The sequence below is a fragment of the Myodes glareolus genome, chromosome 7, assembly GCF_982192425.1.
Source record: "Myodes glareolus chromosome 7, mMyoGla1.1, whole genome shotgun sequence".
NCBI lineage: Eukaryota > Metazoa > Chordata > Mammalia > Rodentia > Cricetidae > Myodes > Myodes glareolus.
This window is the reverse complement of record NC_142032.1, coordinates 6,502,454-6,527,071: the sequence shown is the minus strand read 5'-3', so window position 1 is coordinate 6,527,071 and position 24,618 is coordinate 6,502,454. Positions and strand designations below refer to the sequence as shown.

Genomic DNA, 24,618 nt, shown 5'->3' with positions numbered 1-24,618 from the left:
CCTAGCTATTGGCCATTCAGTTCTTTATTAGACCAATCAGGTGCCTTAAGCAGGCAAAGTGAAACAAATGTAACACATCTTTCCATAATTAAACACACATTCTTCCATCATTAAGTAACTGCAGTATAAGCAAAAAACACACACCTTTTCTCAGTTAACATAATATTCTGCAGCCTAAACAAATGTAACATGTTTTTACATCATTAAAACAATATTCTACAACAGCAGACAGCTTCCAGGAATACTCCTGATGCAGCTGGGGCTGCAGCCTTGTTCCAGGAGGGTCCTCTCAGGCAAAACAGGCTTAGCTGGTTTTGAAGGACACAAGGCAGAGATCTCAGTACTGGTTTCCTGGACAGCTGAGCAAAGAAGGCAGGGAGGGTTGGAAAACCCCAGCTTACTGTAATCTACTTGGACCCTTTCAGTCTTTGATACGAACAAGGAAGATTATTTTTAGTCTTACGTAAGGTCCCCTTAATCCCCCAGGTGCCCCATTTTCCAGCTGGACTGCTCCCTGAAAGCCCTTTCTTACTGAAAACCTGCCGCCACCATTGTGTGAAAACCAGTTTGTCAAGCTAAATCACCAGATTAATGAATTGTACGCCCCTCCACTGGCTCAGGAATGCTGCGGGACCCTGTCCTTGTCCACAGTCAGTATGGAGGCTTAGGAACATGTTGTTCCAACTGCCACGTATCCTATCACAGGGCTGCTCTTTCCTGATGAAAAGAGAGCCCACATGGTCTAAAGAGTTCTAGGAGTAAGCCTCGGAGAGCAGGATCAGTCAAGAAGTCATTCTTTAACACAGCACACTAGGGGTTTTTGTTTTGTTTTGTTTTGTTTTGTTTTGTTGTTGTTCTCCTACATGGTAATAGGATCTCCCCATGTAGCTCCAGCTGGCCTGGAATCTACTATGTACACCAGCTGACCTGGAAGTCACAGGGATCCATCTACCTCTGCCTCCCAAGTGGAGGGCTTAAAGGTGTGTGCTACCATGCCAGAGTCGGGTGCAGACCTTTTATCCTGGCCTTCCTTGGTTTGTGAGCATGTGAGAACTTTATGGAGATCAGCATAGACTGCCATATCATTTCCAGATAGCTCTATCTGGGGACTTGAATCCAGACAAGGGCCTTTATTTTGTATTCATTAGAAAGTCAGTTAAGAAATGCTTGGTTAAACATTTATTGAAGATTTTCAGACTGTGAATTGACTATCAGAGTTGTCTTTTAAGATTTGTCTGTTCCCCAAAAGACAAATGGGGTATATGTTCTCTTATACATGGTGTTAGCTTTTAAACCTTTGATAAGCATGCCATTATCTGAATAAGCACAGAGGTTAGGTATAGAGCAGGGGGAGGGGGAGGATCTCCCAAGGAAGGGGAAACAGAATATGTAGTTGGGGGGACTGGAATGGGGGAGGTAAATGGAGGTGGGGAGAGAAAGGTGGGAGGGAAAACTCAGTAAGGGTCATTTGAGGGGTCATATGAAAACCTACTACAGTAGGAGCTTCTTAAAATATATGCATATAAGAAAGGGCTGGAAATGGAATCACCAGCTAACGGGGGAGGCAAAGTTCCAGTAAGACATCTTCCACCACCAAGTTTATGCTACCAAGAAGATCAGACCAGGGTTATTACAACAGGCCAATTAGCCTATTGTGAGGCCTATATATGAATAGTGATAAGAAAACAGAAAACACGGACTAGGATGAGAAACCAAGTTTAAAAAGTAAATGCAGTATGGTGACTTTAGTATTAGAAAACCATGGGTCAAATTCAATGAGACAGTGACTTTCAGGTTTCTATTTTCTTGTCTGTAAAAGGGGAAAGATAAAGCCTACTCTCTGGTCAACAGAAAAAGGTAAATGATAGATGATTGATTGATAGATAGATAGATAGATAAATAGACAGATAGATCAATCCTTGCATAGAACCCAACATAAAATTTACTCCATAAATAATCATTATGTCAATTTTCAGTAGAAAAATTCAAAGGTATATACATTCTTTTGCTTAATTAAGAAAGCAAGACCTACAAAGCAGCCATATACATGGCCTAAAGAACAAACATTCAAAATTTCCAGAAGACAAGGATCTGAGAAGACTTCAAACCACAGGTAGCCTTGAGCTTGTCTTTGAAGGAGGATGAACTGTGTGGACAATGGAGATGTCATTGATTCACTAATATTAAAAACATCATCAAGAAAGCCCTTACCATACAGTATCTACCCCAACGCCTATTGACTACTTCAGCCCTTGGTTAGTGTTTCTCCATCAATCATGCATAGCGTCTGCCTGTGTTTCCCAGAACCACCTTATTCTTTACTTCAACCGTTGACTCCAGCCCTGTGAAAACCCGGGACGCCCTCTAATGCAGTGCTTCTCTGCCTTCCTCATGCTGCGGTCCTTTTACGCCGTTCCTTGTGTTGACCCCAGACACACATTTTTTAAATTTTTTTGTTTGTTTTTTAAGACAGGATTTCTCTGTGTAGCTCTGGCTGTCCTGGAACTCACTAAACCAGACTGGCCTGAAACTCACAGAGATTCATTTGCCTCTGCCTCCCTGAGTGCTGGGATTAAAGGCATGTACCACTACTGCCTGGTTAATTTTCATTGCTGCTTCATAACTGTAATTTTGCTACTCCTATGAACCACAATGGAAGCATCTGTGTTTTCCAATGGTCTTAGTGGCCCCATGAAAGGGTTGCTCCAACCCCAAAGAGGTCGTGACCCACAGGTTGAGAACTTCTGCTCTAATACTTCTACAATTCATTCCAAGAAGCCCTGCTCCCAGAAGCTTCCTACAGTGTGGGAATTTTTATATCCCTTCATCATCCCTTGGGTTCATCGCAGCTCTGGCTCTGTGTCTTTAAGAACATGGCTGATAAATAAGATGGCAATTTTGTGTTATAGTTCTCTTTTTCTTGTGATTGTTGATCGGACAACCCATTTTCATTACCATGTCCCTGTAGCTAATCCTCAAGGCAGAGAACCGCATTCCCGAACTGAAGGCCTGATCCATAAAGAAGAACGCTTTAACTGTTCTCATGTAAACTTAATGCTCCTATTCCCCTCTGCTAAATAATGACTTAGAGATTATGTGCTAGAATGTCTGCTTTTATTTATAACTTTGGTTTTATAATAATAAAAATTATTATCTCTTAGTCGTTAAAATGGAGTTTATTTGTTTGAACATTTGAAAACTACCTTTGTAATTTCCAAAGTTTTCAACTTTCCAAAAATTGCATAACACAGGCATTATAATTCTCCAGTGTCCATGTATTCATGTTTCTTGCACTTGAACTTGGTAGCAACTCAGAGTCACAAAAACGTCTCATTTCCTTCAGTCTGTCTTTGCAGCCAACCAGGCTTCCCATACTGATTTTGATCACTGTGGCTTCCATAGGCTGTATACTAAATCCCCTTCCACTGGGGGCTAGCACTGGGGGCAGGGGCATTGCAGTTCTCCAAGTACTCTGAAACTGGAAAGATGGAAAGATGGCTCAGTAGGCAAAGTGCTTGCCTTGCAAGCAGGAAGACCAGAGTTTGCCCTCCACAGCCCAAGCCAAAGAAGAGAATGGCGGCGGTGGGGGGGGAGGGGAGCTGGCGTCCATAATCCCAGTGCTGGGGAAGCAGAGTTAAGTAGTTCCTGGTACTCACAGCCTGGTTAGCTGAACTCACTCAATGAGCCCCAGTGCAGGGAGAAATCCTAGCTCAAAAAAAGATATTATGAAGCCCAAGTTGTCTCTGGCATAAATGGGCACACACACACACCGAGTAATTAGACTTGTTGATGGGCACACACACCTCGCCCGCCCCACATGCCCCACACACAGACTAATTAGACTTGTTCCAAAGTACTTTGTGTCACTCATTAAGTAAACCATTTCCTAAATCAGCTACAGTAAACCATTTACTAAATCAGCTATAATAAACTATTTCCTAAATCACCTACAGTAAACCATTTCCTAAATCAGCAATAGTAAATCATTACTAAATCAGCTAGAGTAAACCATTTCCTAAATCAGCTATGACCAATGACCTGAGTTGGAGCTAAAGCTCTGAGTTGAGCAAAAGCCCAGCCACACGCCTTGCCTTGATGCAGCATTCAGTCTGGTGGGAGGGGCCGTGTACAAAAAGGCGACAGCTATCTCAGCCCTAACAAGGTCTATAAAGGAAACATGGATGGCCCTCTAAGGTGAACCATTTGACCCCAGAAGCAGTACATTTGTTAGTTTGGGGAGCAAGTAATGAGTTTCTATTCCTGTGTTTTTTCCAGTAGATTGCTAGTGTCTGTCAGCACACAGTGTTGGGAATGTTCCTGGGGTTATGTTAGAGACCAGAGGGCAAGAATGTCTTGATCAGTGATGCCTCGCATGGACGCAAAAGGGGAGCATGGCAAATGTGTTCTGTGTACTCATTTGACTACAGTGCATCTGAACCTTGCGGGCATTGAGAAGAGAGGGAAGCAGGGCTATGACTCTGTGGTCATTGAGTGCTAGTCTTCACATTTTTCCTTCTGCTTTGTACCCCAAATGTGATGGCCCAATGAGGCAACAGTCCATACAGTTTTATAGTAGCAGAGCAAAGAAAGCTATCAATCAGGATACTTTTCAAGTGTACGGGTGGACGCACTGGGCAGGCCGGCCATAACCCAGTGGGGAAAATCTGTGCAGTGGGACTTAGACGCTCTCTGATGACTTTTTAGCCTTTAACTGATAGAAGCCAGAATCTGCTTGTACCTTCTGAAAGTTGTACTTAGTAGTCAAAGGGATGTTGGGTCACACGCAGAGATGAGTAATTCATGGCTATTTAAGGGACTAGCAACTCAAGACAATTTACCCCGGAGCACCACAGTTATGACTAATCACAGTTTTAAACTCAGGCGGCCTTGGGGGCTATTGAACAGGTGTGAGTTTCTCCTGGGCACTTCCATTCACAGACACCTAGGCCTCTGTGCACCTGAGGAACAACAAGGTCAGGTGAGGGACGGGGAGGAGGGGTTTCTGGCTCTGACTCCATGACACTCTACCAGTAGAAGGTCCTTCCTCATCCTCCAGTTTCATCCCTAAGTGCACTTTCTCTGGACTTTCCCAGGGACTTCTGGGAGGCTAGAGCCAGTGGAATCTAGAATGGAACGCCCACTCATTTGCAAATTGGCAGACAGCCTCCTCCAGCAAAGTGGAGGAAGGTTTGATCCAGACCTTACAAGGAACAACAGGGTCCATTTCACAAACCCAACATTTAATGAACTCAAAACAGTGTTCTATTAAAAAAAAATCCAATCTAATAAAGCAGCATTTAAATGCCAGTGCACACTTATTAGTCTCAGCTTGCGAGCCCCATCTCTACCTCAGCAGGATCCCACTGCAGCTCCTTGCTTCTGGACCCTTGCATTTGATTTCATTTCAAAATATTGATTGGTAAGGCATGCCTTTCGGGCCAGGGCTGGCTCTCCCAAGTCACTCAGGACCTCCAGACAGAAAAGGTGTCCTTTGTTGCCTAGCAATTTATAAAACAAAGATGCAGGAAAGATGAGCTCATCCTTCAGGCGAGTCTTCCATAAAACTCTCTTTCATGGGCACTTTCAAACTCCTAGGACTGGTAAAACATTCGGACCCATTTTTCCTGTTTGAAGAACAGGCAACGACTGAGCCAGACATCTTCTTTTGGATTCCATCTGCAGGGCGCCCCCTCTCACTCCAAGGGCATCTGGGGTGGAGGAGTGTGGAAAAGTGGGGGAAGGTTGAGTAGGGCCTGAGAGTGGATGGTAATTACCACAGAAAATAGATGCCTCCTGCCTTTTAGCAAGACCAGTATCAAATACTGTTTGGCCCAAGCTCATTTGGTCCCCTTCTGTCTCTTATGCAAATTAAACATCTAGAGACCAGCCTGCCACAAAAGGGGAATCACTGCCCCACCCCACCCGCTCCTCTGCCCCTTGAAAGCAGTATCATGTACCTGAATGTTAGCCGATTCTCCGAAATCATGGGAGAGATCTCTTTCTCTGTCCTCAAATTTTATCCTGATGAGACCTTTCTAGAAATCAAAAGCACCTGCTCTTTTGTGAGGGTGGGCTTCCAAAGAGATTACTATTACCATAGAAACACTAGGGGTTCATCTGGGAACACTGGGGACATGCTGTCCCAGCCTGCGGACACCATCCTTGACTGCTCATGCTTCCAACAGGTTGTCTTTATCGCCGAGTCCACGCCACACGCCATGCTAAGCAATTTCTATGGACTGTTTTTTGTTGTTTGGTTTTTTTTGCGTACTTGGATCAGCGATGGGAGATGAGATGCCTCATTTTACAGATTTGAAACCAAAGGCTTAAAGAGGTCAAGTTGCTTGCCCAAGATCACATCATTGGAAATCTGGCATAGTTGTGAGGTTTAATTCCAGAGCCAGTACTCATGCTGGCCTGCGATACACCTGGTATTCATAAAACTAATGTCTTCCCCATACTGGGACCCACTCCGAGCAGACTTCACATTTCCCAAATAGTACTTAACACAAGCACGGAAGGCTTTCTGGGTGCTTTGACTTCAATGAGTAAAGTCTATGTATGTAACATAAATATTAGAATTACTCATTTAATGTTCTGAATTACAGACATTAGTATTCCCTTCCAAAAGAGAAAGAAATTTAGACTCACAGAATCTAGCGCCTGCCCAATAACAAACACGCAGATGATAAACGGTCAAAGTGGTCTTTGGGCTCCAGGCAGCTGTCTATGGCTCAGCCTTACCCTATTGCCTTGCAGCGTCTTCTCAGCCTCCATCCTACCTTTCCACTAGAGACAGCGAAACAGCCTTTCCACCTCCACCCTCTCTGTGAGTGACCTCATGCCTAGCTGTCTCCAGATTCTGGAGCTACTGCTGACATGGCTGGGTCAGAGCTGGCTGTAAAGAAGTTGCACACTTGAAGATGACAGCATTCCCTTGCAATGGGGACATGAGTCCCAGCACAAGCAGAAGGATGCGATTGAACTGTCAGCGATGGATAATTATCCAAACCACCACCCGTTCTATGCAGTCAGGCTGCCTTGAGCTTCTGTGCCTTGGTTTTCCTAAGGTTCCTTTCCTCATTGAGCACTGGGGAGCTCTTTCTGTCTTCCTTCCCTACACTCCAAGTACACACTCACCTTGCTCTCTGCACACCTCTCCCCACCAGTTCTTAGAGAGGGAAGGAAGAAACTTCTAAGCTACCCTGCCAGCCGGGGCCAAGTGCAGAGGCTGGCAATTTACCATATGGGCAGCACTGGTGTTTAATAAAAAGGAGCTAAGAAGAAACATAGAGAAACGATGCTAAGCCCTGGGGGAAAGCAACTCAAAATCCACACATGTGAAATCCGGTATCCAGCAGCTTCCTTTTGCTCAGGAATGAGCGCTGGCATGCACAGGCCGATGCTGCTGTTTCCAGGCAGCACTGAAACTCATCCCAGTGTTAAAACAGTGTAACTCATCCCTCCCTCTTCCACCCATTGGGCTCACGTCTATGAGCGCCACTGCTTGTGTGTTGTTAGTACAGACATGCTTTCTGTTGCAGGAACCTGAAGTCTACAGCGAGACAACGCACAACTGTTTTAAAAGACAGCGGCACAACTCGGGAAACATGCATGTTGTAGAAACTAGGAGCTTGTTTTTCACATGAACTTGTGTGTCTCCTGTCTGGTCATTTGGCAAGAGCCTTCATCTCATGGCTCTGGGGTATGAGCAGGGTGATGGCCTCCATTTTGCAGAGAAGGAAGCTGAGTCCCAGGAACTTTTAATGGCTTCCCATGGAGCTCTTTCTGTAATCCTTAGACACTATCCTAAGACAACACTAGTACTTCTACCAGACTGTTAAGTACAACCAGACATCACTGAAACATGAAATTACCTGTACTCCCCGGATGTGTCTGGAACACCCACCAGCGGCTCCCCCTGGGCTGAGTTAAAGACGGATTTATAGGAGAGTCTCTCAAAATTCTTTCTTCAAGGTCATTGTTCCAGGAGACTAATAAAGCTTGGAAACCTAAAGGCTTTGCAATTTAAAGTTGTATTTCAGGACGAAGCTATAGACATCAAGAAACGGTGGAGAAAAATCACCTTCTCTTAACATTAACACAACTTATGTTTTGCTTGACTCCCAAGATGTAATTATGCCAGACTAGAATCCTTTAAAGTCAAAATTTCATTCTCCTAAGTAAAAATAAGAAAGCAAGAAATAGAATGAGAAAAATGCAAACGAATAAATTTCTACCTGAAACAGTAAAGAAAATGTTTGTCTCCGTCAGAGGGTTGTTTGTTTCTTTTTTACTTTGATTTTTTTGCACAAGAAAGAAAACTCTAGATTCCCTGGTTGCAGCAGTAAAGGGGGTGGGGTGGGATTTCTACCTCTGCAAAGAGAAGAAATGAGATGCAGGAGGTAACTGAGCTGCTACGGGATTATTGTCCCAAGTTCCCCTTTATTCGCCATGCAGTGGATAATGTGTGCTCATTGTGACTTATCTCCAGTTGGTTTCTTTTACACCTCTGGATATATAAGGGGGAAGTAGGACAGGGGCTGGAGATTTGGGGAGCATCCGGGAGGCAGCACCGACACTCCAGAGAGAATGAGAAAGGCAGGAACTTGAGCAACCGTCTGTGGCATTAACCTTTCCAGTGGTACGAGCCAGGGACAGCACCAGTGATCTCCCTTGGAAACTCCCACACAAGATTGAGTGATAATTTGTTCTTACCCTTGACTTTAACTTTCTGTTCATATTTCCGATGCAGAACAATCGAGACCTGGGGCCTGGAGGGAGCGTGAGCCCTCGGGCAGTCCTTTCGGTCACCTGGCAGAGATCAGTCCCGAGACGCAATGGTGGCGCTGGCCTTCATCCTCTTGACACTCCTTGCAGAAGCCTCAGCGAAATCGTGCATTCCAAATAAAGCAGGTACCCCAGTGCCACACTACTCTCCCAGACAGGGAGCCTCTTGTCTCCATCTCACCATGACTGAGCTCCAGGACAGCTTAGTTGGGAAAGTGTAAAACATCACCCAGTGGAGGTACAGAAGCCCCCAGGGTCAATCAGACATTTCCCCACAGGAAGCAAAGATGTACTGAATGAACCAGTTTTTGTTTTACAAATTAGAGGATGTTTCCATCATCTTTTACATGATGGGTCTACTTTGTTTTCTGTGTTCGACTATTCAGTGCTTGCTGTGTGAGCCTTTAAACAATGTTTTGCAGCACTGAGCATGAAATGGGGCAGTGGACATTTTAAATCACAAGAAATCTTCTCATTTTCATGGGAATATATATAGCAATCTGTGATTTCCCAGGTATATTCTGAAGTAAAAGTGTTAGGGCTGGGGCTATGGCTTGGTAGTAAAGCTCTTGCCTAGCAAACATGAGGCCCTGTGTTTAATAACAGGTATTGCTGAGAATAAAGAAGAAAGGGAGGAAGGGAGGGACGGAGGGAGGGAGGAGGGACAGAGGAAGAGAGGGAGGGACGGAGGGAGGGAGAGAAGAGAAAAAGAATTATTGATCATTGGCTCGAAAATAAAATGATGGTTTTTAAAACTGGATCCAATTAAATATATACTAAATAGTGATGTTGTTATATGAGGTAAAAGTTAGGAAGGAAGCATTTCAGTGGCTGGTTTGGGGAAACCCAGCACAGCTGGTGAACAGCGAGAACACGGTTTTAACTGCCTCTGCATGATGTTTGCTGACCATGTCTGATTCAAACCATGTGTGTACTCCTCCAGATGTCATCCTTGTGTTTTGTTACCCCAAAACCATCATCGCTAAAATCCCCGAGTGTCCCTATGGATGGGAAGTACACCAGCTGGCGCTCGGGGGTGTGTGTTACAACGGGGTCCATGAAGGGGGCTACTACCAGTTCATCATCCCAGACCTATCACCCAAGAACAGGTCCTACTGCGGAACTCAGTCAGAGGTAAGGCTAAGCCCACCCACGGCAGAGGGGCTGAAGTCAATTTAATGAGATACAAGAGCGAGATGTTTGATGCCATTCTTAAGAGGATTCACAATGCTCCAAATTCCTTTTAAAAGTCAGTCCTGTTGTTCAGATTCCCTAGGAGGCTGTGGTGGCCAAACTCTTCTCGCGTGCTGCTGTTCGTGCCCAGGTAGAGATGTGCAGAGGTTGTATTAATCTTGTGTCCTCTTCTCCCGCGCCCTCCTTATCTCTTGAGATGGGTCTCTTGCTGATTCAGAGAGACTGGCTGGTCAGCGACACCCTGAGAGCTCCCTTCTCCATTTCCCAGTGCTGGGATTACAAGCTCGTGTCTGATCGCCCGCCCTCCGTACCCAGTATTTTATAACTGTGTTAGAGATCTGAACTCTGGTCTATGCAGCAAGCACTTTACCCACTGAGCCACCTCCCCAGCCTTAGATGGCTCTTTGAACTTGACTTCTATTCTCCTAGCTCACTGGGGCATGCAGAGAGCAGCAAAGCTTCCCTCTGTGATAGGACAACTGCATTTCTCACTTAAATTGGGCGCGTTGGTCCCTGAGTCGGATGCCCGAGTCAGTGGGTCATCTGTCTGTCTCTGTCCAATCGAATTGTCCAGACATTCTCGAGAACAGGCATGTGGAAATATGGAGATAGAGTCGGAAGGGCGTTCCAGCGACTACTGAATCCGCCCCAAGTTTATTTTTCATAGCCTTTTTATACCCTTAAGCCAAAGGGGAGGACTAAGAGACTTTTTTTTTTTAATGGTGATACAAGAAACAAACAAAAGTGATTACTTCCTTAATATTCAAAACACCCAGTAACTACACCTTAGGTCAGACATCCTGTTATCTAGGCAAGACTTCAGCAACTTCACCTTGGGCCAAACTTCCTGTTGTTTGACCTTGTAGGAGCAATAATAGGCTCAAACTCTCTGACCTTATGTCAAGACAGAGTGGAGCCACTTCTATGGGCCTTCACAGTCATCCTTTCCCCAAGAACTGGAAGTGGCAGTTAAGTGCATGGGGAAAGCACAAATAGGATCCTAAGCAGGGTGAAGCACCCACGACAGGGGACCACAGAATCACAAGGAATCACAGCCCCACGGGCCAGAATTCCTCCTGCCTTGACTACCACAAGGGCATGTGATGTACACCTCAGAACAAAAAAGCCAACTCTTCTTCCTGGAGTGCCAGAAGCATTCAGTTGTGATGGGAAGACCCATAAGCAAGGTGAGCACAGCATCACATCCGTGAATGCATCCTGGCGACCTGAGCGGAGAACATCTCCGTGTTTTTAGGCCATTTCCTTTAAAGACAGGTGCTCACCATTCTAATGTTGTTGAGTTTTGAGACCATCTTGCCAGAAGGAAGAATTTTATAAGTGGTGCTTTCTGATTAAAAGATGTTTTAACTACAGACTTACGATCTAGAGTAGAGGATGAACAAAGACATCCACGGGGCATTGGACAAAGGGATAAAATGTTGAGGCTGGGAGGAGAGACTTTGATCCAGTCCGTCAGAAGCCCAGTAGGACTTTCCCTACATATATACTATCAACCTCGGTGAAGGGATTCCAGAATTCTGCAAACAATTTTGCTACAAAAAACGGGTTCTACTCTTCCTGATAAACATTTTTGTCCCCTTGTTTGGTTTTTTTTTTTTTTTTGCTTTGTTTTGTTTTATTCTTCAACATTATTCTTGGCTTGAAACTCACTACGTAGGTGAAGCTTGCCTGGAATCCCTCACCATCCAACCTCCACCTCCCAAGTGCCAGGATGACAGGCGCGCACCACTAATACCTAACCTTTTCCTAGGCCTTTTCCTAAGTTATCTCCAACCACTTTTCCCAGAGTCCTCAGTCAGTCCCATCAGGGGGACAGTGTGCACCCCAACTGTCTTCTTTCTTCCTCCAGTACAAGCCTCCCATCTACCACTTCTACAGCCACATCGTGTCCAACGACAGTACAGTGGTTGTCAAGAACCAGCCTGTCAACTACTCCTTCTCCTGCACCTACCACGCTACCTACCTGGTGAACCAGGCTGCTTTTGACCAGAGGTAAGCCGTGCTGGGGGTGGAGGGCTGGCCACCGTGAGGATGCTACAGTCCCTGTCAATCAGGCATGTTTCAGTCCTTATGCAAAATTCTCTCCCCTTTTCAGAGTGGCCACTGTTCATGTCAAGAATGGGAGCATGGGCACATTTGAAAGCCAGTTGTCCCTCAACTTCTACACTGTAAGTCCAGGTTCTTTTTCCTCAGGGAACTTCCTCCCACGGGAGTCACTCTCTCCCAGCCTCTGCACAGAGCCCCATTCCGGAACTCCGATGGCGGCAGCGCCCCATTCCGGAACTCCGATGGCGGCAGCGCCCCATTCCGGAACTCCGATGGCGGAAGCGCCCCATTCCGGAACTCCGATGGCAGAAGCGCCCCATTCCGGAACTCCGATGGCGGCATATGGCCTAGCTTGACTTTAAAGCTCAGGAGCAATGGAAGATCCACTTTACAGTCCAATAGATGAGCTAAATGGCACAGATGCGGCTGACCTCCCCACTTCACTGGTACCAAAATGAAGGCAGGGTCGCTGGACAGACAATAGAACACCCGTGTCCAACTCTTAATCAAGATTAGTAGCTATCCCATTTCTCTCCAGAGATGTATTTGCCATTAGGATCTCAAAAACATTAGTCAAGAGTGTTGCACTCCCTGACCAGGCCAGCGCTAAAGACAAGGCTTAGGGCTAGCCTCCACTGTTTAGTTCCTTCACCCCGTAAGCCTTCCAGTAAGATTGCCTCACTGTTCTAATTGGATCTGCTGCCTGTATTGACATGGAGAGTTAAAGGCACACTCTGGCCTCTCTCAAAATTAAGTGCTGCGGAGAAACTAAATATGCACTGGCCATTGGCCTGGCTGCTCTCCCAATAGAGAAGGCACTTTGTTTTCAAACTGCAGCTTCCAGCGAGGATACAGGCACACAGAGGGCACACTGGCACAGCTGGCTAGAGGAAGACGGGGGCAGAAACACAAACGTTTGTGTCGAGCGTTGGAAGTGTCCTTAGAGGGCAGCTCATCTGACCCGTTTCGCTTCCGAGAGCAAACACTGTCCCATCTGAAACCTCTCTAACACTGAACATTCTTCACCTGTGCCCCGGCAGCCATTAGCCCCCGAAGCCATTAGCCCCCGAGCTCATCGCCAAGTGCTGGGAGAATCCTAAACAGCCTAGTCTGTCTTGCAGATAAAGACATGAAATCCAAAAGAAGGAAGGTGTTTTCCCAAGACCACACAGGGGCCTTGGGGAAGCCTCTGGTAAGAACAGGAAGTCCCCAGCTGAGGTGCTGTCTGCAAAGGGTGAGAGGTAGAGAGAGCCTCAGGGCCCTTCACCCACAAAGCCCAGGTGTAAGGCAGGATTCAATTTTTAAATCTTTTTTAAGATTATTGTTAAAGAAGGATCTCTAAGATGTATATGCTTCAAGTTTCCTTAAAATCCAGCCTAGCCCTGACTTCATATCATCAGTGGCTGAACCAGAGACAGAAATACCTACAGTGTTAGTGTCCAGGGATCAATGCACCGTAAACCAGCAGGGGTGATGGAATGGCTGTGAACAGCTTCCCACATGGGACTACAATCTTTACTATGAAGGCCTACTAGAAGCTAGTAGTTGGTATTCTAATGAGATAGGTTGAAGATTTGATCTCTGAAGTTGACAATAGTTGGCGACAGAGGTCAGGGTTTTTAAATTCATCTCTCACCGTCAACCACACAGGGTTGAGTTTCAGACATAGACATAACCTCAGAAGTAGAAGATATTCCCTCAGTCAATCAATCTATCTTTACCAGCCATCTCCCGAGCTGCAGAAATAGATGAACAAATTACTTCTGGAATTATCTAGAAATGAAGCCAAGATGTCCCCCAGACCCCACTGTCAAAGTCCCTCCAGAACAAATGGACGTTAGCAGAGAGAAGCTTCCGCTGTCCAGACACTTTTGTTCTGGTTTAGATTTTGCTGTGGGCTCGGTTTCCTATGCCTAACCATGTTTTCTTTTCCCCACTTTGAGGGCATTCTTGGGTGTTTCTAAAGCAACAACTGCCCCCTTGCATATATTTCCATCTGATTACCAGAAACAGAGCCATGCCCTACATAGCACAATGAGACCAACACACTGCTAATGGCTTAGGATTCCGGGAAATCCAGAGCCTGGGCCCCAGATCCACTCCTCCTGCTCTGCATAAGTCCTCTCTCCTTTCTCTCCATCCCTTCCTGTTCACTTTGGCCAAGGACCCATAGTTGATATTCCCAGAGCAAAGTTATGATTCTCATTCAAAGACGAAGGAAGGTTGTTGGTTTACAGATAAAGCCTGGGACTGTGGGTTCAAAAGAAAATGGGCCATGCTACAAGGCCTGATTTTACTATTTACTAGTTAGATGACTTGGAAAAGTTAGGGAGCCTCCCTGCACCTCCCTCTCGGCAGCCATAGAGTAAGAACTTAGTGACATGTATCCCTTAGATTTTAGGAGACTCAGAGAAACTATGTTTAAGTATGGCGTGTGGACTTGGTAAGTACCCAGGAAGCCAGTTGTTCTCATGAGTGGAGATTCTGACCCCATTTAACATGGATGCTAGGAGCGTTCTAACAATTATTGCCTTTATAGAGATGAATATCAAGGTCGGTGTGAGAGTGGTTTAATGTCTTAGCATCAAAACAGTATTGCCCATTCTTCTTAGTGGAGACACAAAAAGAAACAGTATTGCCCATTCTTCTTAGTGGAGACACAAAAAGAAACAGAAAGGCTTGTGGTGGACATAGGCAAACAAAGACTAAAGATCCTTCCAGAATCAGAATAAACCACAGAGACCACTCTTGATTTCCTGCCTGAAGCCCACAGAGCTTCCATTGCTGAGGGCGGCCACTCCACCTCTACCAGTGACACAGGTGAGCTGGCCTTGTGTTTCCGATTATCAGGTAAAATCTGACCCCTGAACTCCTATTTGTATTGGTTCTGACTGCTGAAGTAATTCTGTGGAATTACATCAGTCACAACTCTCCAAAGGCCCCCATCTTCTCTAAACAAAACATCTTCTCACTTCTTTGTCTGTAGTCCTGGTCACTTTCCTTTGAGCCTAAGCCAGCTGGCCGTGTCCTTTACAAAGAGGGACCCAGAGTTGAAATGTTCGATTCCAGTCCTCTGCTGAGCCCATACAAGACATAGAAGGCCACAGGTGACTGTCTAGGTTCTGGAAAACTCTAGGAATATGTCCTAAAGTATTCACTTTCGGTTGGTTTTCTTTCCTTGCTGTCTCACCTATGAACAAAAGCAATTAGATTTCCCCATATGAACTTCTGCTCAGTGAAGCCTACCTATCCTTAACTTGGGTGACTAGCTAGTTGTGAGTCAGCCTTTTGGTCAAGGGAAGGAACGTTGGAACACAGTTTCTCAGCAGACTTGTCCATCCTATAGGGCAGAAAAGTAGTCTTTGTCATCTTTTTGTTTTCAGGAATGTCAAGATAAACATCCCTGGCATATAAATAGGTTACCACGGTAAAGCTATCTGAAGATAAGTCTCTGATTTTCATGTTAAAAAGAAAGAAGGGGTTGCCAGATGTGATGGCTCTTATTTGTAATCCCAGCACGAGAGGCAGAAGCAGGGATGCCGAGAACTAGAGGGCAGCCTGGTCTACACAGTGAGTTTCAGGCTAGTCAGAGTAGTATTAAAAAAGACCACAAAAAGAAGGAAGAATGGAAGAGAGAGTGAGGGAGGGAAGAAGGAAGGGAAAAAATCAAGCTAAGCATTATTGTAGTTATCAGAAACGAAGATGGCAGCCTCTGCTCTTCACTTTGCTGCAGAAATGGACAACTGCTCCATCAGCAGCAACATCACACTCTACCAGCTGATCTCCAGGAGAAAGACTCCACAGAGGTGTCTCTGGAGACCTGGGGACTAACTGCCATTCCCAAGTTAGTGTCCATGTTTGGAAAAGTCCCCTGAAATCTCATAAAATTTTAGACAATACCAAAAATACTTTAAAAACTACTAAAAAGGTATTACTTCAGCTGTATGCTATGCATATATAAGGAGATCACTTATGCCTGGGACCTTTATTGCTCAATTGTGGCAGTCAGTAATGAGGTGCAGAGGCCTGACGAATGAAAAGAAGGGAACCAGCTTCTAGGTAGCTTATTGTGGGAGCCTCGGCTGGATCTGCTTCCGTAGAACAATGTGAGTCATCCTAAGAGAGAGATTTGGGGCCCCCTTGCAAAGTCTCGAGTGCTGGACCCATAGGAGGCCAAGTCCATGTTGACTGGATGTCAGTTCTGTCTGCTGCAGCCGCCTACCAAGTTGCAAGTGTTTAAGTTCATCAATTCAGGTTTTGAAAGACCCTAGTCAAAGCTTTATGTGTCTATGCTACAATGTCAGCAGGCTGTCCCCATATCTCAGGACTGAAGAGATGGGTCTAAATTTAGCCTGCAGGGGCCAGGATTATCCTTCTATGCTACAATGTCAGCAGGCTAGCCCCAACTCACAGGACTGAAGAGATGGATCTAAAGCTAGCCCGCAGGGGCCAGGATTACCCTGGGATCTTAGCATCTGGCCAATGTCTCTGTCTCCCACGGCCAATGCCAGAGAGTAGTCCAGGTTCTTATTCAGGTGAATTGAACAGGAGACTCACAGAATGGAGAAGGAGCCTCCTTTGAGGAGGTCAATCACAGCTGTAATTCCTGCTAACTCACCGAGCATCATCTGAAGGTGATGTTTAGGAGCAGATCCTGACACTCCTGAGCCTGTCACAGCAGTGACCCTTCGGTACGCTCTCCTTGACAAACCTCACAGCCCTGTAACCCCATCCCACTCCTTTCTCTTCTCTCTAACCCTCCTCCAGACCTGGCCTCCTTGGTGTCCTGCCACCCATACCCTTGACCCAGGGCACACATTCTTCCTGGTGTGGCTACACAGCCTCCTTCCTCACGTTCCTCAAGCCTTGCTCAAATGCTGCCTCCTCAAGGAGGCCTCCCTGACAGCCCTCATCAAATACGTGACAGGGGCTGGGGAGACGGCCCCACTGCCAACGCATTTGCTGTTGCTAGCGTGAGGATCTGAGTGCAAACTCCAGAGCCTGCATTTGAAAAACCGAGCTGAGAGCAATGGCACTTGTAATCCCAGCGTGGGGAGGCAGAGACAGGTGATCCCTGCGGCTTAACGGCTAGCCGGTCTAGTCCACTTGGTGAGTTCTGGGCCAGTGAGAGACCCTTTCTTAAACTCGAGGTAGACAGTGCCTGAGGAGAGGAACCAGAGGTTGACCTCTGACCTCTACACTCATACCTTTATGCACTCATGTACCCACACCCACACAAACATTTATATGAATACACACACACACACACACACACACACACTAAATGCAGCTTACCCTTCCTCATGTTCCCAGTCAATTTTGCTATTTTTATGGCTTCCAATATTACTCACTATATTCCAGTCCAATATACTGCGCAATTTACTTCTTTTCTATTGCCTTTCTCTCCTGCTAGAAAATCAGATCATTTAGAGATAGATTTTTGCTTCATTCACAAATATTGTATCTCAAAGAAGAGTGTCTTGACATAGAAACTACCCAAATATAGATAGCAATACCTAACTACATTGCAGGCAATCAATGGCTTATGTCTGTGGATAATCACACTGTTAACAGGTCATCCACTTTAGAACTCAGGCGAGCATTTGCTCAGAGTGCAGGGAACAGGGATGGCGAGGGGCTGTATGCATTCAGTTGTTCTTGCCCTGAGTGTCTGTAAAGCCGTGGCTTGCTGTCCTTGGATTGCACTGTTTTTCCATCAGTCAGTTCTGTTGGCATCACGGAGACAATGTGTGTCAAACCATGACCAGCAAATGCCCTTACCCTACCTAAGATGACATCTGCATCCTCAGAGGTACAGTTTCTCTGGCTCTAGAGTTTGCGCTATAATCTCATGTGCTTTGTTTTGGGCTGGTGGCTTCCACCTCTAATCCTTCCCCAAAGTGTCTACCTCCGCCAGACTGACTATTCATTCTGAGAGGTCACAGTGCCTAGTGTTCCCATTTCCTTCCCAAGAACGCCAAGTTTTCCACCAAGAAAGAAGCTCCTTTCATTCTGGAAACATCCGAAATCGGTTCAGACCTGTTCGCAGGAGTAGAGGCCAAAGGGCTAAGTACTCGGTAAGTCCCTTTATACTCTGTGTATTTTTAAGGACAAAGGAAAAGAAGACCAGTCAACAGATTCTAGTCTTCCGATGTTTGTATACACAAGACTGGTTCTTATTGACACCTCCCTATTTTGTTTCCAGGTTTAAAGTAGTCCTGAATAGCTGCTGGGCCACCCCCTCAGCTGACTTCATGTACCCCTTGCAGTGGCAGCTGATCAATAAGGGGTAGGTCTATTTTCTGGAGTCAGTGCAGGGAGTGGGTCCAGTGTGCGCTGGTCTCTTCTGCTATGGCTTGGAATGGCTTGGGAGGAAACTTTCTGTTCCTACGAGATCCTCTGGGTAGAGCTCCAGTTTCAAGGGTCCTTAGTGATACTAAGTGTGGAGATACACCTATATATATACATATGTAGACATACACATATCTATACGATATTATCAGGTATTTTCCTATACACATGAGCACAGCAGCAGCAGCAGCAGCACACCCCCCTCAAAGGGTGATTCCATGTAGGGCAGGGAACTCGCTCAGGGTGAGGGGGAGACCTCCCAGCAGGCTGCCACCATCCAACCAACCAGAGTAAGCTGTCACTGAGAGGCAGGTGCCACAACTTGTGCCAAGAAATGGTGATGCCAACACATCTAGGCTCGCCCAATCTTTGCCATCCCTTCCCCCACCACAAAGCTCCTCTTACATTACTTTCCATTGGCTGACACCAGCCTCGGGCACTCTGGCTACAAAGAGCTATTTTAAGGCTCCATATCTTGAGTTCAGACAAGGATCTCAGGTTTATTGAGCAAACAATCCCGCTAGATCCTCATATCATAAGTTGGAAAAGTCTCACAGCCCCATCAATGCCAAGGCCGCAACAAACAGAAATAGCTCTGACCCTTGGCCCAGATAGGAAGGTACAACCTTTGTTTCTCGCTCATGACTCCTCAGAGAGAATTCTCAGATGATATTTTTCAGTTCCTGCTTCTGTCTCAGCAAATAATTTTTCTCCCCATTATTTAGATAATATGTGGAAAATATGAGTATGTTTTAATAAATGTTATTATATAACATATCTACAATTAATTGAACATAAATTCATTTTTCCACTTTCAGGCCGAACCTAAGAATGTACACAGAGCTAAGAAGCGGGTGTGACTTCAGTTTGGGTGTCTACGGCAACAGGGAACACACCACTCCCATCCATCATGGTGGTCCTTGTGTTACCCTGAGGCCTTTCAGAGGCCAGTCATAAAGAGACTTGGAGATTTAACTTCTTTAGGACAGGGGTTCAACCTACCAGATGTATGGGTTCTCATAAGTCACCCCCTATTTTAGAATAGGAGGCAATCAGGTCTATCCCGTAGTCCTTCAATTTTACCTCACACTCAGGGATCAGAGTTCTTTGGAAGGACAAGCAGCGTGCTCTGGTCTCCCAGAGTGCTGTGTGAAATGTTGCCTTGAAGCCTTTCTGGCGGTCTCGGTGCGATGCTTCATTGTTTCATTCTCCCTCCCCCCGACTCCCGTGAACACCAGCTGCCCCACTGATGAAACGGTCTTCGTGCATGAAAATGGCAAGGATCACAGGGCAACTTTCCAATTCAACGCCTTCCGGTTCCAGAACATCCCCAAACTCTCCAAGGTTTGGTTACACTGTGAGACATTCATCTGTGACAGCGAGAAGCTCTCCTGCCCAGTGGTGAGGGTCCTGGCTCGGGAAGGAAGATATGACCCCAAGGGGCTGGGATTGGAGAAGCTGGATTGACCTGGGGGAGGTGGGGCCTGGTGCAGAGGCAGAAGGTCTGGGCCTGTCTACCCTGCTACCAAAACTTACCAATTTGGTATGTGTAGCTTACCCAGTGGGCCTGGTTTCATCATCTTGGAATAGAGGTGCTCTGTTCTGATGGCTGTTCCCTTCTCAGAGAGCAACGTAAGATAAAAATGGAGGTAGCAATATGCATGAAAAGGCTTTGAGAAAGTTCAAAGTGTCAAGGAATCCAAGATCTAGACTAAAGGTGGGCGATTGCAGTCCCGACTGGACTGTCCTCAGAGAAATGCTGAAAGTCTAGCACAGTGGGCGGAAGGGCCAGTGCCCTGCAGCTCCGGGGCTTGCAGAGTGCAGAACACCTCCTCAGGAACTTAAAAGTGCTGAGCGCCAAACTGTCTCATCCTCCGTGTAGACTGGAGGCCTCAGAGGCCCAAGCATCTAAAAAGGCTGCCAGCCCACATGGCCTGGAGCAACCAGCAGAAAAGGTTTGGAGCTCTCTTTCTGTCTACTCCTGTGGCTAGAAAACAGTTGCTTCTGAACACAGGGAGGAAAAGAAAGAAGAGCCGGGGCTGCGGGGCTTGTGGGTGGAGGAGAACTGGTTAGTACTTGATCAACGGAAGGCAGTGGAGTTGCAGTTTTAACAGAAGGAAAGGAAGCAGAACACATTTTGCGAGTGTCCTCTTCTCCTATCCCTGAGATAAGAGGAAAGTCAAGTCTTGTTTCCTATTAAAATGCGTAATGCCCTCCTCTGTTGGAATCATGATGACCTAGTCCATCAGGGATTCCCCAGCCTGGGGAGTCAATGACTGCTAGCTGCATGCGTGCGTGCGTGCATGCATGGGTGCATGGGTGCATGTGTGCGTGGTTTGTACACTTTATGAAAGTAGTGACTGGGTGGGGACTTGGCGTTCCATGAACTTTCACTTTGCTTTTTGGTTTGTCTCTTGTTTCCTTTGTTCATTTCTCCTCCCGGTCTTCAGAACTGCGACAAACGGAAGCGGATGCTGCGTGAGCAGACAGGGGGTGTCCTGGTGGTGGAGCTGTCCTTGCGGAGTAAGCTGATTCCCCCATAGTCATGTGCACTCTGGGCTGTGACCACAGGCACGGCAGGTTTGAGCATTTTGATTGAATTGTCAAACCAGGCGTGCCTGTGGACACAACACTCACCTGCTCCTCGAAGTGCTGCGGGTCTCATCATGTGGGCCCAAGGAGGTGAGGTTTGTTGACTACCCTGAAGGCCTTTTGGGGACCCAAATACAAATGCTCCTAAGGAATTAGGAAGTAGTGACCTGAGCTTCCAAACGACAGGAATGGAAGTGCAGGTGTCCTGGGAATGTCAGCGAGCCTTCACTGCCCAAACCTGGCCTGGACACTAAGTTCCAGAAATGAACAAGACTCACAGAGTCTACCTTCTAGCCAGGAGAGAGATGGTACACACTGAGGGGTGGGGGAATGTTGAGGGGTGGGGGATGGGTAGGGTGATGCAGGAGTGTGTAGCCACAGGAACTGACCCAGTATGGGCCTTATAGACTGTTGGAAAATGTCACTGTGACCTCGAGGATGCTGTGAGCGGAGGGTAAGCCAGACTTTGGAGCTGGCCCTCAAAGCATAGTTGCCAAACTACAGACCAGAGCTAAGTCCCCAGACGTCCTCTTGGTTTTATGGGGCCTACAAATAAAACAGGTTTTGTGCACTTTCATGTGGTCCCAAAAATTAAAAAGAAAAGAAAAACGTGGTGCATAAAAATTCAATAAAATTAAAATCTCAATGTCTATAAAGTTTTATTAGAACACAGATGGCATTGTCTACAGTACATTCACACAAAGACAATGCAATAAGGCCATGCTTGGTGCAGTGGTGCACACCTGTAACCTCAGTCCTCAGGAGGCTGAGGCAGAAGGATAGTGAATCTGTGACCCATCTGGGATACGCAATAAGACTGCCCAAAGGTGTGAAGAAAGAAAATACTTCATAGCCCCCTGCAAAGTTAAAAGTATTTAATATCTTGTGCTTTCCAAAGTATTTATGGGACCCTGCTGTAGACAGCCAAAGAGGCAATGCTGTGAGAGGAAGCCTTTGTCAACCTCAGGATGCAGCACTTGGGAGGTGGAGGCGGGTGGATCTCTGTAGGTTCGAGGCCAACCTGGTCTACAAAGTGAGTTCCAGGACAGCCAGGACCATTTCATAGAGGAAACCCTGTCTCCAAAACAAACAAAAACCAAAACCTCAGTATGCTTCCTCTGAAAGGTAATGTCTCATGATTTAGTGGGGGTCGGTCATGGTCAGGTTGGTGGCTCAGAAGCAGGTCCTCATACTCCTTCCATGGCTTTCTTCAGCCCGCGTTCTCTCTCTTTGCTTACTCCAGGCAGGGGACTCTCCAGTCTCTGTGACTTCTCAGGTAAGGAGAAAAGGCACTTTCGTGGCATGGGGCAGTGGTTTGTGAGTAGATGTACTGTTATGGCCCCAGCAAAATCTGTCATCGAAAATATACATCTTAGAGTACACCTGAGTAGGGCAGAGGGGGACAGAGGTAAGCGGTCTCACGCCAACAAGCCTGTGACCCGAGAGACGAGCTGTTTCAAATGGATGGAGAACCATCAGAGGCCACAGAACCCCCTGGACAGAGCCATCACCAGGCGGCTTTCCTAAGGTTCCTGCATTTGGAGAACACAATTTTGGATCAGATCGTCTTCTCATTAGCAAATATTTGAGTCCCTGCTAAGACTCTGTGGTTCATCAATGGAGCCACGTGGATAAGAAAGCGCCTCAGCCCTCCTCACTTAGCTTTGCTCTGGGAACTGGGCTATGATTGTCCCTGGCATACGTGGTATGCTATGAATTAATTATAGTTCAGCATTAAACAGCACAGTGGACAAGACAAGGTCATGGGGTGAAGGCTGGGGGAAGGGACATAGTAAGCAGCTGGAGACGCTTCTGAGAGGAAGAGCCATTTCAGCTGCAGCCAGAGTCTCAGTGGAAAGGTGACAAAGACATAGGGTGGGGTGGGGCTGTTGCGCTGACTTGCTGACTTCCAGATGGGAAGCAGTTTGTCAGTTTAAGAAAATCATGTAAATCGAGTTTGATGCCCCCTTCTCATTCTAAAGGGAAATGCTCCAGAGAGCATCCTACAGGGAAAGGCATGTGCCAGCACTGTGCAGTCCAAGTCAGATGTCTGTTTGCCGAAGGTCCACAACCTAGGCTTATGTGTTAGGGCCTCTGTGTTGATAGAAGTGGAGCATGCAAGTCCCAGGAAATGAGCAGGAATGCCTATGTGTAAAATTTGGAAGCTCTGCAGCAGCCCCGTTGCACTAACTCTGGCTGAATGCTCCTTGGCCTCACACAGCTGTTTCTCAGTGCTGTCTCTGCCCCCTCTGCTTCACAGGTGTTCTTTATCACCTCATCCTGATGCTGGGGATCTGCGCTGTGCTATAGGACACAGCTGGGCAGCCGCAGCAACTCTCTCCAAGGTCTCTCCAACTACGACACACCTGTTTATCGTCCTGCCAAAAAGAACCAACAGAAGACTTCATTGCTGGGGAGCCGAGAATAGCGCTTTGCCAAATATGTGTTCCCCATGATTTGTGTGTGTGTGTGTGTGTGTGTGTGTGTGTGTGTGTGTGTGTGTGAATTTGGTGATCTGCTCTCGTTGGAGCCACACTTCTTCTCACTCCTTCCTGTGGCAATTAGACCCTGCTAATCCCCTCCATGAAGGTGGGGAGGAGTCCTCTCTCTCTACTCAAACTAGGGCAGCATTTGAAAGCTACTTTCATCATAAAAGATCACACACACACACACACACACACACACACACACACCACAAGCAGCTTAGCATCTGGAGACCATAACCACAAAAATCAATGCCAAATACAGAATCCACAGGGGTAGCCAACTTTACCCAGCAGGCACTCTATGGCCCAGATGGTAGAATTCTGAAGACTAGAATTGAGCCCCTAGGCAGGAAGTTCCAATCTTCAAGTGTCAATGTGGGAATCCAAGTTAAATACAATATATTTATTCAAACTTGTGTGATAGACAAGAAGTGGGTTCTTAAGAGCCTCTATGACTAATGTGTTTATATTTTAGGGTTTCTTAAACAGATATTAACATTAGGTAGGTATTACAGTGCCTTATCCTGATAACTGATTCTATCTCTGTAATGAAAAGTAAATAGGGAATAGACTGTGGAAGGAATAAACTCACATAGTAACGCAGCATTGCCTGCAGGAAGTGAAAGGCAGTGGGGAAACCGCCCGAGTCCAGGTTTCCTGAGATTTGAGGGCCCATCCTCCCACACAGCTTGTGATGTTCAGTGTACTCACGCCTCGTTTGCTCGAGGAAGTCTGCCTGTCTGGGATGCCTAACGCCGTTCACCTTCACCAGAAACATTCACGCCCGTGTCTGCTTCCATCTCGTCCACTTAGGATTGTGGGAATGGAACCAATAAAACCAGAAATGCCATGCAAACACAGCCTACGGCATCACGGGACAGCACACTCCCATGTCTGGTCACACCTGTGATCTAGAATTGCCAGTGTCGGTGACTCACAGTAGCCAGCAAACTGCATAAACCAACCCTGCTAGGGCATCCGCTCTGGTTTGACAGGACAAGCCCAAGATCCACATTTTTTTCTTTGTCACATATATACTTAACATTTGAAATCAGTTTGTCCCTCTGTGTTTAATGCCCTTGAGAGGTTTGAGGGCTGCAGTTTGCTGATCATTTTACAACTTGCATAAATGAACCTA

At 46.4% G+C, this 24,618-nt stretch overlaps 1 protein-coding gene and 1 long non-coding RNA gene across 2 annotated transcripts; one reads left to right on the top strand and one right to left on the bottom strand.

The window, feature by feature from the left end:
- Positions 1–8,759: 8,759 nt before the first annotated feature.
- Positions 8,760–24,230, top strand: Tectb (tectorin beta). The gene is made up of 10 exons (XM_048424048.3): positions 8,760–8,916; positions 9,734–9,924; positions 11,855–11,997; positions 12,101–12,173; positions 18,025–18,128; positions 18,257–18,340; positions 19,641–19,803; positions 20,853–20,925; positions 22,238–22,270; positions 23,255–24,230. The coding sequence occupies exons 1-10, from the start codon at positions 8,841–8,843 to the stop codon at positions 23,302–23,304; spliced, it is 990 nt and encodes a 329-aa protein (XP_048280005.2). The 5' UTR covers positions 8,760–8,840; the 3' UTR covers positions 23,305–24,230.
- On the bottom strand, positions 21,629–24,497 carry LOC146893686 (uncharacterized). The gene is made up of 2 exons (XR_015003343.2): positions 24,192–24,497; positions 21,629–23,372 (listed from the first exon to the last, which is right to left on the bottom strand). It is a non-coding gene; the product is annotated as an uncharacterized LOC146893686 (long non-coding RNA).
- Between the last annotated feature and the right edge of the window lie 121 nt (positions 24,498–24,618).

Excerpts from the sequence above, each read along its gene's own strand:
- Tectb (XM_048424048.3), top strand. The coding sequence starts at position 8,841 with ATGGTGGCGCTGGCCTTCATCCTCTTGACACTCCTTGCAGAAGCCTCA. Across the intron at positions 18,129-18,256 it reads GCCAAAGGGCTAAGTACTCG|GTTTAAAGTAGTCCTGAATA; the intron begins GTAAGTCCCTTT and ends TTTTGTTTCCAG. Across the intron at positions 18,341-19,640 it reads TGGCAGCTGATCAATAAGGG|CTGCCCCACTGATGAAACGG; the intron begins GTAGGTCTATTT and ends CGTGAACACCAG.